At 35.3% G+C, this 14,357-nt stretch overlaps 1 protein-coding gene across 4 annotated transcripts in view; it reads right to left on the bottom strand.

Moving 5' to 3' along the window:
- Positions 1–14,357, bottom strand: part of frem1b (Fras1 related extracellular matrix 1b) — a 73,808-nt gene that overhangs the window by 2,970 nt on the left and 56,481 nt on the right. For all 4 annotated transcript variants that reach the window (XR_015521226.1, NM_001137658.2, XM_087302892.1 and 1 more), the window contains 8 exons: positions 12,481–12,895; positions 6,516–6,717; positions 5,381–5,525; positions 3,590–3,719; positions 3,437–3,509; positions 848–997; positions 153–430; positions 34–81 (listed from right to left, as the gene is read on the bottom strand). Coding sequence is in view for 3 of the 4 variants with exons in the window: in NM_001137658.2 (NP_001131130.2) it covers positions 34–81; positions 153–430; positions 848–997; positions 3,437–3,509; positions 3,590–3,719; positions 5,381–5,525; positions 6,516–6,717; positions 12,481–12,895 (1,441 nt within the window). In the remaining variant the exon portion in view is untranslated. The remainder of the gene's footprint in view (positions 1–33; positions 82–152; positions 431–847; positions 998–3,436; positions 3,510–3,589; positions 3,720–5,380; positions 5,526–6,515; positions 6,718–12,480; positions 12,896–14,357) is intronic.

Below are 14,357 nucleotides of genomic sequence, written 5' to 3'. Positions count from 1 at the left end.
TCAAAAACGTAAAGAACAAAGAAAAACACTTACTCTCCAAACCCTTTCCTGATTTCTGCTGTCCACCTCTGACAGACCAGCCTAAAACAGCACATTATTGATTTATTAAAGTAACAGATTTAGTAAATGTATAGATAAAATAAATCGCTCACTCTCTGTCTGTTTCCTTCCAGGACCCTCAGTTGTCTCCGGCCTGGACTGTGAAAGGCCTCCTGCTCCATATGTTGACCTGTAAGGCTGTAATGGTTAAAATCAGTGCGATACGGGACGTCTCCTCTTGGAGGATAGTTCTCCCAGAGGATCCCGCTTCTTGGGTCCGGAGTGTACTCCTCAAGCACGGGTGTTTCTGGCTCTGGGATGTGTGGCTGGATTTGGTAAGTATGTTGATTCTCATCTTCCTCCACAATAAGGTCATCTGGATTACACCTGCCTGGAGATGGAAATATTCAGCTTATATACTGTTATATTCTGAAGGATCATTTTGTGTGAACACAATTTTTTTTAAAAGAGAAAATTCAGTAAATACAATTGATTTTGGATTTATTTTAAGGTTCTTATAAATCAGCAAGGACCAGATTCAGCTAAAAATCTTTTTTAAAGTTCTACTGAAGAAAAAAACTACATCACATACATCTTCAATGGCCTCAGGGTGAGTAAATAGACTGTTATATCTAATTACTGTATATTCATTTTTTGTGTTTTTCTTAGTTTTCTTTTGGAATATTGTTATTAAGGATTTTTAAAAGTCTTTCATTACTTTTTTTAGGTTTGTCTTTCTTTTGATAAACATCTCACAAAATTGAAGAGTCGTTTCTTAAACTTCGTTGATTTGACACAGAAAAATCACCATTTCTAGGATCCACAATCTCAACAGAGGCCTTGTTCCTCTGTCCCAAAACAGCATTTTTTGGAGCCTTCAGAATGATGTCAAATCTCTCATGGTTCTCTTCCAGTCCATCATCTTTCAGGTAAATGTTCCACATTTTGACATTCACACCTGAATGCAAGGAAAAAGCATTAAAGACTCTGAATGTTCTGCAGATGAGGCTTTGTAATGTTGTCCCTCTATTTAATAAGACCTCAACGTAGCCACAGGTATTCATTTTGTGTTGCCTGTATGCTCTTTTTTTACTCTTAAAGTATCAGAAGCTGTTGACTTGCTTTTTATGAATCACCAAGAACTTTCTGTCAAACTACAACCATATCATAATGAAATGCCAAAAAACCTGTCTTTGTAATTCTTTAATGTTTACAATTATGTTAGTGCTCTAGTACTAGTAAATCCTGAAATTTCATACGATAAATATCTATAACTAAATATATGTAAAGAAATAATTCTTCCAACTATATAATAAAAATATTACATAAACCAAAACTAACACAGAAATATTTGTATTAAAAATAAGTAAATAAAATACTAAATAACACTGCAAAATAAACTACAAAACTACAATTAACTAAATATTTAAACTACAAAATAATATTTATACTAATATATCAACAATACAGCAAAATTAAAAAGAAAAACTACTACACTACAATAAAGGCATATTATTATTATAGTATTTATAACAATAATAATAATAATGTAAACTACTGTGTAAAAAACAAGATAAATATTTCAAATAAACACAATATAAAACAAACAAATAATTATTACTAATAATAAAACAGTTAAATATAATGCCAATTCTTCTAAATGAAGTAAAACACATTCAACCAATGAGTCAATCACTCAATCAATGGGCATTGTATTTTAATAATGTAATAATATAATTGTTTATTCAGTTTTCTATGTTTTTACAAAGAAAAATGACATTTTGTGTATTCATGTTAATGTATATTTGACCTTTCAATGGTATATATTGGTATAATTTAATGTAATATAAAATAACATTGGCCAATCAACTGACCAATCAGCGCACTCGTGGCTTTTCAGAGGGAGGGGCTTGTAGGGATCAAAACTCAGAAATCATCAATAGAGAGAGATCAAAAATTGTAGTGATCAAATATCCAAGCATTTCAGTAGTGACGGGGCCAGAGGGGTGTCACTGGACACCCCTCACATCCGATTGGCCACCCTGGGTGCCACCCCAAAATTTAATCTGCTGTTGGTAGTTCCTGATGTCTTGTCTGATTGACATCTTTTTCGTCTAAAGAAGTTTTCTAAATTTGTTGGCATTGCTCAAGCTACTGTCAAATCAACGTCGAGCCGAAAACAAGAGCATGCTTTCAAGTAAGACGAATAATAATACATCATAACATAATATCTGAAATACGTTTTATAGATAATATAAGGTTTGTTTGCTGAGGAACGTTTATTATCCGCTGTGCAAGTTAACGAGGCACCAACCACATCAGTTAACTTAATAGAGAGATCAATATGCTCTTATGACAGTTAACACTGTACGTCATCTGTGCTAGTATTACATGCACATTCCATGTATGTAAGTTATTATATTTAATTTACGATGCTCAAATATTTTGCTAATATGGGGAAGTAATGTGAGGCTAGCTGTTTGCGAATTAAATATATTTGAAATGGAATAGCCAGCTCATTTACTTTCTTCAGAAAAATGTTTTTTAGATCATGATAATGAATATTTTAATACCAGACTTTTATAGTTTTGCACATGATCAATCAAACATGAAAAGAAAGGGCGAGACACTAGACTTCTTATAAAGAAGCACAAACAATGTGCTTTTTCTTTTCAAATCCAGGTCTGTTTGATGTCTGCTATGTGTAATTGCAGTAGTTTTTGTTTGTTTTTTTATGCTAATGTTTTTGTAAATAAATTTAGCATGGTTTTTGCTACATAAAACTTTTGAATTCCTTAATTTATTATTTATTATTTGAGTACTGTGTGTGTGTGTATGTGTTTTTGTGACATATCAGGACACAAATCTGTATAATGACATGGGTATGACACAGGTATTACAAACAAGAGGTGAAATATGAGGACATTGGTGACGTCCTCATTTCTTAAAATGCTTATAAATCTTACAGAATGAGTTTAATCAGAGATTAAAGCTGCACACAGTCTCCTGTGATGGTTGGGTTTAAGGGTGGGGTGGGGGCAATACAATATATGGTTTGGACAGTATAAAATGAATGGAAACCTATGTAATGTCCCCAATTTTCACAAAAACAAACCTGTGTGTGTGTGTGTGTAAGTGTGTGTGTGTGTGTGTGTGTGTGTGTCTGTGTGTGGACCCTGTAAAATAGCAGTGGCCACCCCCTGTAAAAAAAATTTTAGCTCCACCACTGCATTTCAGACATAAAACTAAAAACCTTTAAAGCAAAATAAACTCAATAGTGACTTCCCGAAGTCTTTTAAAGGCTTTAAACATTTCTAAAATACCATCAAACAACATATTTAACATAAGAATAAACAAAAATTAACTGTAAACAGCTCTAATTTTAAGTAATGAGCACCTGGATCGAACTGTATCAGACTGGCCGAGCTGTGAGTGAAGTCTTTCCCGACTTTGGCTGTTCCTTCTTCCACCTGTAAGACATTGAGCTTCCAGTCAATTTCCATCAACAGGACAGTGAGAGCAGTTCCTGGGAGCTGTTTTTTTAGCACACCTGTATGCCGATGTAAGCCGGATCTTTGCTGTTTCCGGAGCGCAGAACCTGCACAGCCAGAGTTCCTGCAGTCTCACACACACGGTAACAGGAAGCTGACAGATCCACACGAGACCAGCGCAGCTCCAGCCTGTGTTGGCAGAACAACCAGACTAAATCACACTGAGGCTGGAAATATCTACAGTTCAGGTGGGTTCCGGATCATGTTCGGAAATGTTCCGACTGTCTTACTACACAATTACTTACTATACAATTAATAACTTACTATTCAAGCTGTCTTACTACATGGATAGTAGCATACATAAATACATGCCATGCAACATGTCAACTGACTGACTATACATTAATTCGTTCATTTTCTTTTCGGCTTAATCCCTTTATTCATCAGGGGTTGCCACAGAGAAATGAACCGCCAACTTATCCAGCATATGTTTTACGCAGCGCATGCCCTTCCAACTGCAACCCAACACTGGGAAACAGCCATACACTCATGCATTCCCACACATACACTACGGCCAATTTAGTTTATTCAATTCACCTACAGAGGATGTCCTGGACTGTGGGGGAAACCGGAGGACCCGGAGGAAACCCACACGATCACGGGGAGAACATGCAAACTCCACACTTACTAAACAAACAAACAATTAGTAGGCCTAATAGACAATAAATGTATGTGTTTTTTTTAAACGTTATTTTAATCTAAAGAATCTGAAATATGAGGATAAAAGATGGACTTATTACCAATATTTCTAGAGGTAATGTAATATTTGTTTTGTAATTTAAATATATGTATTTTTAAGCAGAGTTTTACTTATTTATGGTGTTATATTACTTTTTAATATATATCATTAAGATGAAAGAAATATATATTAAAAATAAACATAAAAAATGACCTAACAAAATAACATTTTATACATTATTATAATGTGGATTACAAAAAACCTTATACAGACAAAAGATGCACAGCTTGGATTCGAAAATTTTTAAAGGGAGTTTAGGGGACGCGCCCGCTCACACACAGACGCGCAGGATTGTATTTCAGCCACCAAATCGGAATTTATTCGCTTTTAGCTTAGATTTAGACTGATGTAGTTTTATATTAACATGTTAGAAATCTATCCTGCAGTCATTTAATAAAGTTTAGAGGTGAAAGTTTCCCATGACCTGGTTCTCTGGAGATTTTACGTTTTTAATTTAACATAAACAGTCAGCTTTAAAGGTTTGTCGAAGCGGACTGATAATATCAGAGAAACTGAAGAGACTGAAGTGATCTGAATCTAATGAGCTGACAGCAGATTTCTTCAGGATTTGAGATGGATCGAGTTTGCTGAAACTATTTTTTACAACTGCAGTTAATCTGATATTTCTCTGTTTAATCATTTTAATAATAATAATAACAGTAGTAGTAATAATAAAAAATAATTATAGTTTCTAATTTTGCATAAAAACTTATATTAGGATATTAAAATACTTTATACATAAGTTTTTACATAAATGCTAATAATTTTACAAAATGACCTAGTGATTTTTTAATTCAATAGAAAAAATAAGTAACATTTAAACACACATATATAATATAGTTGTGTTTAAATTTTACTTACTATATAGAACCTCTTAATTTATTATAATAAATCTTTTGTCAAATTTGGACGTGGGATGTGTCATTTTGCATTTGTTTAAAAAAAGTTTTAGACAGGACCAAGGTTAATTTTACCATTCAATAACTGCATCAAACGCATGTTTGTGAAAGTTTTGTACTGAATTCTGAACAAGCGAAGAGGATATTAATACACTTCAGGCAGTATTGTGTTTCCTGCTGGGTCTGTGACTTGAAATTCAAAGCTGTCCGCCGTCACTTCCACATCCACAGGAATGACATAGCGCACAGCCTTCTGGTCCACATCCTTCTGAGTGAAGCGTCCTTTGATAAACGCACCTATATAACAAAAAGAAGATTCATTATTCACCATCACCTCTTTCCTAAATGTCCCATGATATATTTGAATCAATCATGTGAATAACTTCTATTAAAAAGGAAAATAGGCTGATTTTACATCTCTTCTAGAGTTAAACAACTGAGTTGTACCATTCATGAACACATTCAGTCGATTTCTGAGCATTTTTTAGCTTGGCTTGGCATAGATCATTGAAGTGGATTCGACCATTAGCATCTAAATAAAAAACAAAATAAACAAAATAAATTGTTTTGGTAATTTTCTTATTTAAAGTTTAACTCTTCTGTACTTACTGACAGACAATGAAAAGTTGCTACTTGACCATTTTTGAATCCATTTAGGTGATCTCTGGGTTGGGCGGGAGAACTTTAAGCTTTAGATTAACTACTCTCATTCCGGTTAAATAATCAAGAAAATATACTGCTGTACCAAAAGTCTTTTTGAATGTTTTCTGAGCGAGATGCTAATAGTGTAATACAATTCAATAACATAAGCTAAGCTAAGCTAAGATTTGCTAAGCTAAGCTAAAAAGTGCTCCCGCCAGACCCAGAGGTTGGCTGAATGGATCAAAAAATGGTCTAACTCATCTGTTTAACTTTAGGGGAGTTGTGAAATAAGTCAGTTTCCAAAAAACAAAAAAATTGTGTTCCTTTAAGCTGTAGACAATCAGTACATGGTTTTAGAATAAAAACAGGCTACAATGAAGTTTCAATATTCTCCTCACAGTTCACCCATTCATTAAAAAAGTGTAGGCCTAAATGTTATTTTCATGACACACACTGAACAAAAATAAAGAAGCAATCAAACTTTATCCAGTCTTCATCATGCATATGGTCTATTTGTAGCATAACCTCCTTATTTAAACTGATAAGTTTCAGTTCTTTCAAACAGACATTTTCCAAACAGGAAGAGCAACCTATAATTTGAAAAAGGTGGATAGTTCGGACACAATCAGTGTCCTGTGCACCTGCCTGTGAGGGTGTTTTCGAGGAAGCCGAAGTGTGGAGGTCTAGTGATGGTGAACTCGAGTGTGTCGTCGGGACTGTCTGGATCTGAGGCCTGCAGCTCTTTGGAAGTGATATAGATGCCATGTTTGCCATCCGGAAGGTTCTCCACAGTACTTGGGATGCCTTTGTTTATAATACTGGGTGGCGTCTTGTCCAGTATCTCTATCTGTAAAGATTGAGAAGAAATGATTGAAGGGATATTAAAGTTCTGCCATCGTTTACAACACAGGTGTCAAACTCAGTTCCTGGAGGGCCGCAGCTCTGCACAGTTAGCTTTAACCCTAATTAAACACACCGGATCAAAGTAATTGAGTCCTTCGGGCTTGATTGACATCAGCAGGTAGGTATGTCAAAGCAGGGCTGAAACTAAACTCTGCAGATCTGCGGCCCTCCAGGAATTTAGTTTGGCACCCTTGATTTACAGGTATTCATCCTCAAGTTGTTCCAACACAAAATGATATTTTAAAGAATGTTGTAAAAGATAAGTCATTAAATTCCATAGTATGTTGCATGTTGCTTTTTCCAACATTCTTCAGAATATTTTATTTTGTGTTTAACCCAAGAAGCCTTTTTTTAGTTGAGCCTTTTTAAATCAAACTGCACTTATGCTTCATAACCACTAGAGGGAGGCATTACACATCATAAACAACAAAACACTTATTTAACAGCCATTGCTGACAGTAATTTAATAGTTGTCTATTTATTCCTTCCTTATTTTTTTAGATTAGAAAGAAATTATATTAAAAATGTAAATACATGGGCTACATGTTTTTGTAATTGAATTTGTGTAATAAAAAAGTGAGGATAATTAATTATTAAAATATAGTTTTTAATTGACTTCTGTGAATAAAACAAACTTCGTTTATGAAAGACCAAGACTAACAAAGGCACTGTGTTTTATTACGGTAAATATTTCACATTTATTTTTTAGATTAAGTCACTGTAATTTACATATTTTAAAGGTGTATTGTTTTTTTTTAATGTCTACCTTTTTTGTAAATACAAATGTTGAGGTGTTTTTAGTCATTTAATTGCATTAAACTGTTGTATTTGATTATTATTAATATAAAGGTTTAAGCTAAAACAGTAAATTTATTTTTGAAATATTTTTATATTGATTATTTAATCGTAAATAAGTGATTTGCTAAGATAAGCTTTAACTTACACACACACACACACACACACACACACACACACACACACACACACACACACACACACACACACACACACAGTGTTTTTGAGCATTATTGTTTACGAAAATATAAGTTTTTATAACATTAATATACTTAAAAATAAAACACTTTAGCCTATGTTTATACCATGGCCATGGTAATAAGACTTTAAATTGTTTTAACTAATGCAGTATAACTTTCTAATTATAACTTATTGCAATAAAAACAGTCACATGTATAACACAGTGGAGTTCAATGTTGAATACACTAGTCAAGCAGAATCTGCCTTCGACTTGATTTGCTCATCAAAGTCTCTGCATTGTCGGGTAACAGTATGTACATTTAAACAAAATATGACTCATTTACACCATTTAATTGAAACATTCTCCCTCTCTTCTCAGATGGCATGGCGAGCCAAATCAAAGGTTACCATGGGCTAGCTTTGGCCTGCGGGCCTTAGTTTGAGCATCTCTGGTATGTACAGTAAGTAAAGTGATTTAGATACAGTGATGACAATATGACTTTAAAATACTCTGATTTATGATGGATTTTTTATCCATTTATGTCTAATGAAGTAATAAATATTAAGATAATAATACAATTAAATAAATAAATTCTTTCAAAATTGCTAGGTAAAAAAATTGTTCACTCACTTAAAACATATATAAAAGCAACGCCATTTTACCTTTTTGTTGATGTGGACTATATTTTCAGCTAAAGTCGTGCGAGGAGAAGAACAGATATTATTATTTATGACCCTCCTGTCCTGGTATGTCCTCCTCTGGGGTCGCGCGTTTAGATGAGCGCGCTCCGCAGATTTGGCTCCAGTTTGCAGCGCGCCCGTCTACGGCAAAGAGTCTGTGTGCGTGACCCCGCGGGGCGCTAAGAAAGTTTTCGGCTGGTTCACCTGTGTTTGTTTGCGGGAGTGTTTTTTTTCTATGTCTCTTTCTCAAACAGAAGCACAGGGGTGGATGTGCTGGCCAGCGCGTTTGCCGCCTCGCTGACCGCTTCAGCGGAATATTAAATTGTGACTCGAGCCTCAAGAGAGCGACGCCATGACACGGTGAATGGCACCGGACCTGCACGAGCACCTGGCCTGAAAAACCTCTCTGTTTAACATGCAATACAACAGGGAGCGCTTTGTTAACCCGTTGCTCACCTGCTGTGCTCAGTGGTTTGTATGCAAGCCGTTTACCTGACAGTTCATGTTATCTAGTCAGAGCTAAACGAAAGACACCATTTTCCTCACAGAAAAGAACTAGGCTATATAGATTTTTAGGATAAGACACGAGTCATGACTTTATGATTGTTATCATCACAAAACAAACAAACAACCAAACAAAAAGCTATTGTACACGTGTTAACTGCCACATCATTTGTTCATTCATTGTGATTTTAAAGACTTTCAGAGGTCAGAAGTCTGCCATTTTTTGTGGCTTTTAGATTGTAGGCTATATTTTAGTTTAGCTATAGTGCTCTTTGACAATACTGTAAAAAAATCTAACATAATGTAATTTCATCACATACATACACATTTACCAGTTTTCTTGCAAAAAAACAAAAAAAAAAAAAAAAAACTATTGATGACTCAACTTGCACTCCACAGATTTCTGTCCAATAAGATGCTTCCTCCCCAATGCCAACTGTTACCATGTTAAACTTTGACTATATAATGAATCAATATCCGGTTGTTAAGTCATGACATATGGAATATTTCTGCGTCCAAGCTGCTCAGTTGAATTGAGAAAATATTTGTTTATGACCCCTTTTTAGTCATATAACACATAAATTTTTTTGTTTTTATACATCATGTTGTGCACAACAGTCTCTGGACTTCAGACATCAATGTTTAAACAATTTATTAAAAATTAATCACTTTCTGGCCATCTGATATTAGCCATGGTTATTTATATTGCGATCATGATTTTTGAAAGTATCTCAGCACTTTATAAACATGTATTATTTACATTTGTTGAGCCTCCCCATAGTTTGATAAAGCGTTTGGACCCGGAAATTGCTTTGCAAGACGTCAGACTTAACAAGCAGATTGTTAATTAACTACAACTAAAACCAGCTAAAACCCCTTTTGTTACCAAAATAAAACAAATGCTACATTAAAAATAAATACATTTATAAAAACCTTTAAATTATTTTATTTTAATTAGTTACCAAGAAACTATCTATTTGTTTAATTTAGTTTAACTAAGTAAACTAAACTACCCAAAACTAAAATACATAAAAAAGGAATAAAAATACAGAAAATAAATAAATAAAATATACAGAATATACTAAATGACTCAACATTACAGGTCCCCATTTAATTTACGCAGCAGAATTTTGCAATCCTGAAAATGAGAATATTTGAAAATTACGTTTCAAAAGTCTTGAAAATGATACTTTTATCTATATAGTGGCTCTAAGTAAATTGCAAAAAAATTAATTGGGAAAACAATGAAACCTTCAACATTCATATTTCATTTTCATTCTGTTGGCTTCTTTCATGTCAAATCAGGCATAGCCCTTGTAACCTACAGTAATTGTTTTCGATAAGATTAGGTGCCGGATCAGTTTTCAGAGGTGCTGGATCCGGGTTTAGGTAAGAGGGAGGGTGGGTCAGTGGATCAGTCAGTCAGTCATTTAGTCAGTCGAGAACAGCAGGAGCAAGTGGCACTCGCGAGAGAAATCTGAGATCTGAAAAACAGTGGCCTCTGGTGGATTCGCGAAAACAAAAACGGCAAAAAAAACTTCTCCTGAACGTATTTGGTGCTCTCCAGAAATGTATATAGGTGTATGTAATCAGAATAAGCCTGAGTTAGATAAATTCCCCATAGGATTTTTCCATAGGCTTTACTATAATTGCAAATAAAAACCTCCGTGTTCAAACATACTTCATCATACTTAAAAAATATAAAATAAATAAACAGGGGGGCTAGTAATTCTGACTTCAACTGTACAAGTTTTGTCCATTAAGATAATTTTCACAAAACAATATACCTTGCATTACTATTGAATCCTAATTGCTGATTGGCCACAGATCTGTTTACCACAGACATTATTTAAGTGATGTAATCGGAATCCCTGCAAAAAAACACCATTGATTCTAGTTGCGTCCCAAATGGCACACTACACTATACAGTTAGACACTATGCACTTGACCATATAGTGTATGTTTAGTATCGCCCCAAATGGAACACTAATATTTTTTTGCTAAATGGAAATTCCAATCCTTTCCTTGACTATGTTTAATAGTTGATAAAATAGCGATAGCTCCGCCCTTTCTGCGGCATAATCAAAGATGTGACTCTTGAGTGTGTGAAGTGCTCATCATTCCACACTTCTGCTTATCGGTTGAATAAATGCCTCACCTAAGTATTTAAAGTGCACTTATTCTTCATTCATTCATTCATTCATTCATTCATTCATTCATTCATTCATTCATTCATTCATTCATTCATTTTTCTTCGGCTTAGTCCCTTTATTTATCAGGGGTCACCACAGCACAATGAGCACATATTTTACACAGCAAATGTAGTATTGGGAAACACTCATACACACTTATTCACGCCCGTATAGCGCATGTCTTTGGACTGTGTGGGAAACCGGAACACCCGTAGGAAACCCACGCTAACACAGGGAGAACATGCAAACTCCAAACAGAAATGCCAGCTGACCCAGCTGTGACTCGAACGAGTGACCTTCTTGCTGTGAGGTGACAGTGCTAACCACTGAGCCACCATGTTGCCCCTTGCACTTATTCTATTTAGGACAAAATAATATTTCAGAGTGAATGACCTACTTCAAATTTATACAACAAAATGCAGTAAAATAGTGCCTCAGTGGGCAATTTGGTACACACCTTTTGAGACGAAAGACTGGAATTGTTACAAATACAATGCTAATAAAATGCGGAAGTGCGCTTGTTTTTGGGACTGTTTTAGAACTTTTAATTTAGCTGCCCCTCGAAAAAGTGACTGAATAATAAACAGCAGAAAGCAGTCAAACTGCATGCTCTACAGACAAGTGCGTTCATGGCTATACTTAAAAAGTAGAATATCATCATAAGAACATAACCATATCAGTTTGCAACATCAAGCAGCATGACGACCTGCTTTTAACGTCTAGAAATCAATGGAAGTGGATGAGAACGAAAATCTCAATACAAAAAGATTTTAATGGCTGCACCTGCTTGTACACTGGAAAACCCAAAAAATTAACTCAAACCATTTGAGGAAACCGATTGAAAAAAACTATTTGAGTTCAAAAACTATGTACTTTGTATGTATGAGTACTGTGAACTTAATCTATTTGAGTAAACGAACCAATTTGAGCACAACAAAACCCAATAAATGAGGAGAACTTCAAACAACTGAGTACTGTAAAACCCAATAAGTTAAGGCAACTCAAACTGTTTGAGGAAACCGATTGCTACAAACCATTTGAGTTAAAAAAAACTATATGAGTACTGTGAACTTACTCCATTTAAGTAGAAGTAATGAGGTATAATAAACTTCAAAACTCTTTTCAAATGAATAGAAATTACTTTGTCAATTTGGGTTTACTACACTCATTTCACTTGATAAAGTTGACTGTTGGATTTTACAGTGTACATGAAGATTGATGTCAATGGTCAGTGCTTAAGAACCTGTTGCATTTCTTAAGAAAATGACATCGCCATCTTCTGGCCTACCATGTTTAAAACAGCATTTTTTCGCTTCCAAAGATCCCAAAAAAGTAGCCAAATGTTGTCAGCTTACCTGTATTGTAAAAACAGCCGGGTCACTCTTTAGCTGTCCGTACTCCAAATAGCCCTTGTTCGTTCCATCAGTGGGCTGAAAGGCGAACCTGTCGATCGTGGCTCGTCCATTCAGATGTTGGTAAGCTAGATCCATATTGTTGATGTCCAGTTGTGTGAAACGAGGCTTGGAGAGAGGCAATCCTTTAAAGAGCAGCTTTCCATACTGTGGGCTTTGAGTAACTACATAGGTGAGATTCTCTAGAGCTGTATCTGGATCAGTCAGTTTTAGCTCTTCCGTGGAGATGGTCTTCATAGAGCCCTCTGTGAGCTCAAGGCCTTTGTTGGTGCTCAGGGTTGGTGGGATCCGGTCACTGTGTTCAATGGTGAAATGAACTGTACCACTTCTGGAAGCTACACCGTTACTAATGGCAAAGCTGCAGGAGAGAACATGATTTGTGTCAGAAAAGATTTGAAGAATTCAGCTTTTTTGATCGTCTATGCATGTATTTGAACACGTTTTAGCCATATTTGAAGTTGAATGTTGAATCAGAATGTCTGATATCAGCAAACTTGTACAAGTACAGCAGTTAAATAACTGGTTTGCTATTTTGCAGATGTAACCCCGCCCGCCTGTCCTACACCACCCAACCCACTCTGAGGTGGGCGACTGTCCGCATGGGAGTGGGTCGCTCTAACAAGGAGGCATGGCCTCTTGTGTCCGTTGCTAGAGCACCTTTAGAGGTCAGAATACTGAGGCTAACATGCACAGCACTTCACTAGCAGGCCTCTGTTATACTCACCCCCTAAACCTTACTTCCATCCGGGTCACGGCACCAATGTTATCCCACCGGTCCTACACCACCCAACCCGGTATCAAACCGGCAACTATTTGCATGGGAGTTGACTGCATGGGATCGCATGGAATTGGCCTCCATTACACAGACACACTAATAAGAGTGTATTGTAGGTAATAATTATGATAGTTACATAATGATGACGTTAATAATTTGCACATCATGAGGCATAGAAAAGGGTACGTTGTAAAAAAAAGTTGACAACTTAAAATTGGAAGGCAACGTGCTGTAGTTTTTTTTTGAGTTGACTCAACTTTTAAGTACTTCACTTGACTCCTTTTAAGTCGAGCCAACTAAAAATTCTGTGCAGCAAGATGCTTTACAATTTTAAGTTGAGTCATTTTTTGTACAGTTTATAGAGAACTTAATTATAACTAGATTCTTAAAGTTTGAGAACAAACTTTGAGGCTGGCTTGTGAAAGCCTGACGGTAATAGTTTATTTAGTTTAAACAGTTTTAAAAAGTATGAAAAGATAGATAGATAGATAGATAGATAGATAGATAGATAGATAGATAGATAGATAGATAGATAGATAGATAGATAGATAGATAGATAGATGTTGTTAGCATGATTCTAGCATGAATTAGCATAATGTTAGCATGATTCTAGCATGAATTAGCATGTTGTTAGCATGATTCTAGCATGAATTAGCATGTTGTTAGCATGATTATAGCATGAATTAGCATGTTACTAGCATGATTTTAGCATGAATTAGCACGATTCTAGCATGAATTAGCATGTTGTTAGCATGATTCTAGCATGAATTAGCAAGTTACTAGCATGATTCTAGCATGAATTAGCAAGTTGCTAGCATGATTCTAGCATGAATTAGCATGTGGTTAGCACGATTCTAGCATGAATTAGCATTTGACTAGCATGATTCTAGCATGAATTAGCATGTGACTAGCATGATTCTAGCATGAATTAGCATGGTGTTAGCATGATTCTAGCATGAATTAGCATGTGACTAGCATGATTCTAGCATGAATTAGCATGTTGTTAGCATGATTCTAGCATGAATTAGCATGTTACTAGCATGAT

Source organism: Danio rerio, chromosome 22, assembly GCF_052040795.2.
Source record: "Danio rerio strain M-AB ecotype USA chromosome 22, GRCz13ab, whole genome shotgun sequence".
NCBI lineage: Eukaryota > Metazoa > Chordata > Actinopteri > Cypriniformes > Danionidae > Danio > Danio rerio.
Note: the sequence above shows the minus strand (reverse complement) of the source record. Positions and strands in the feature narration are given on the sequence as shown.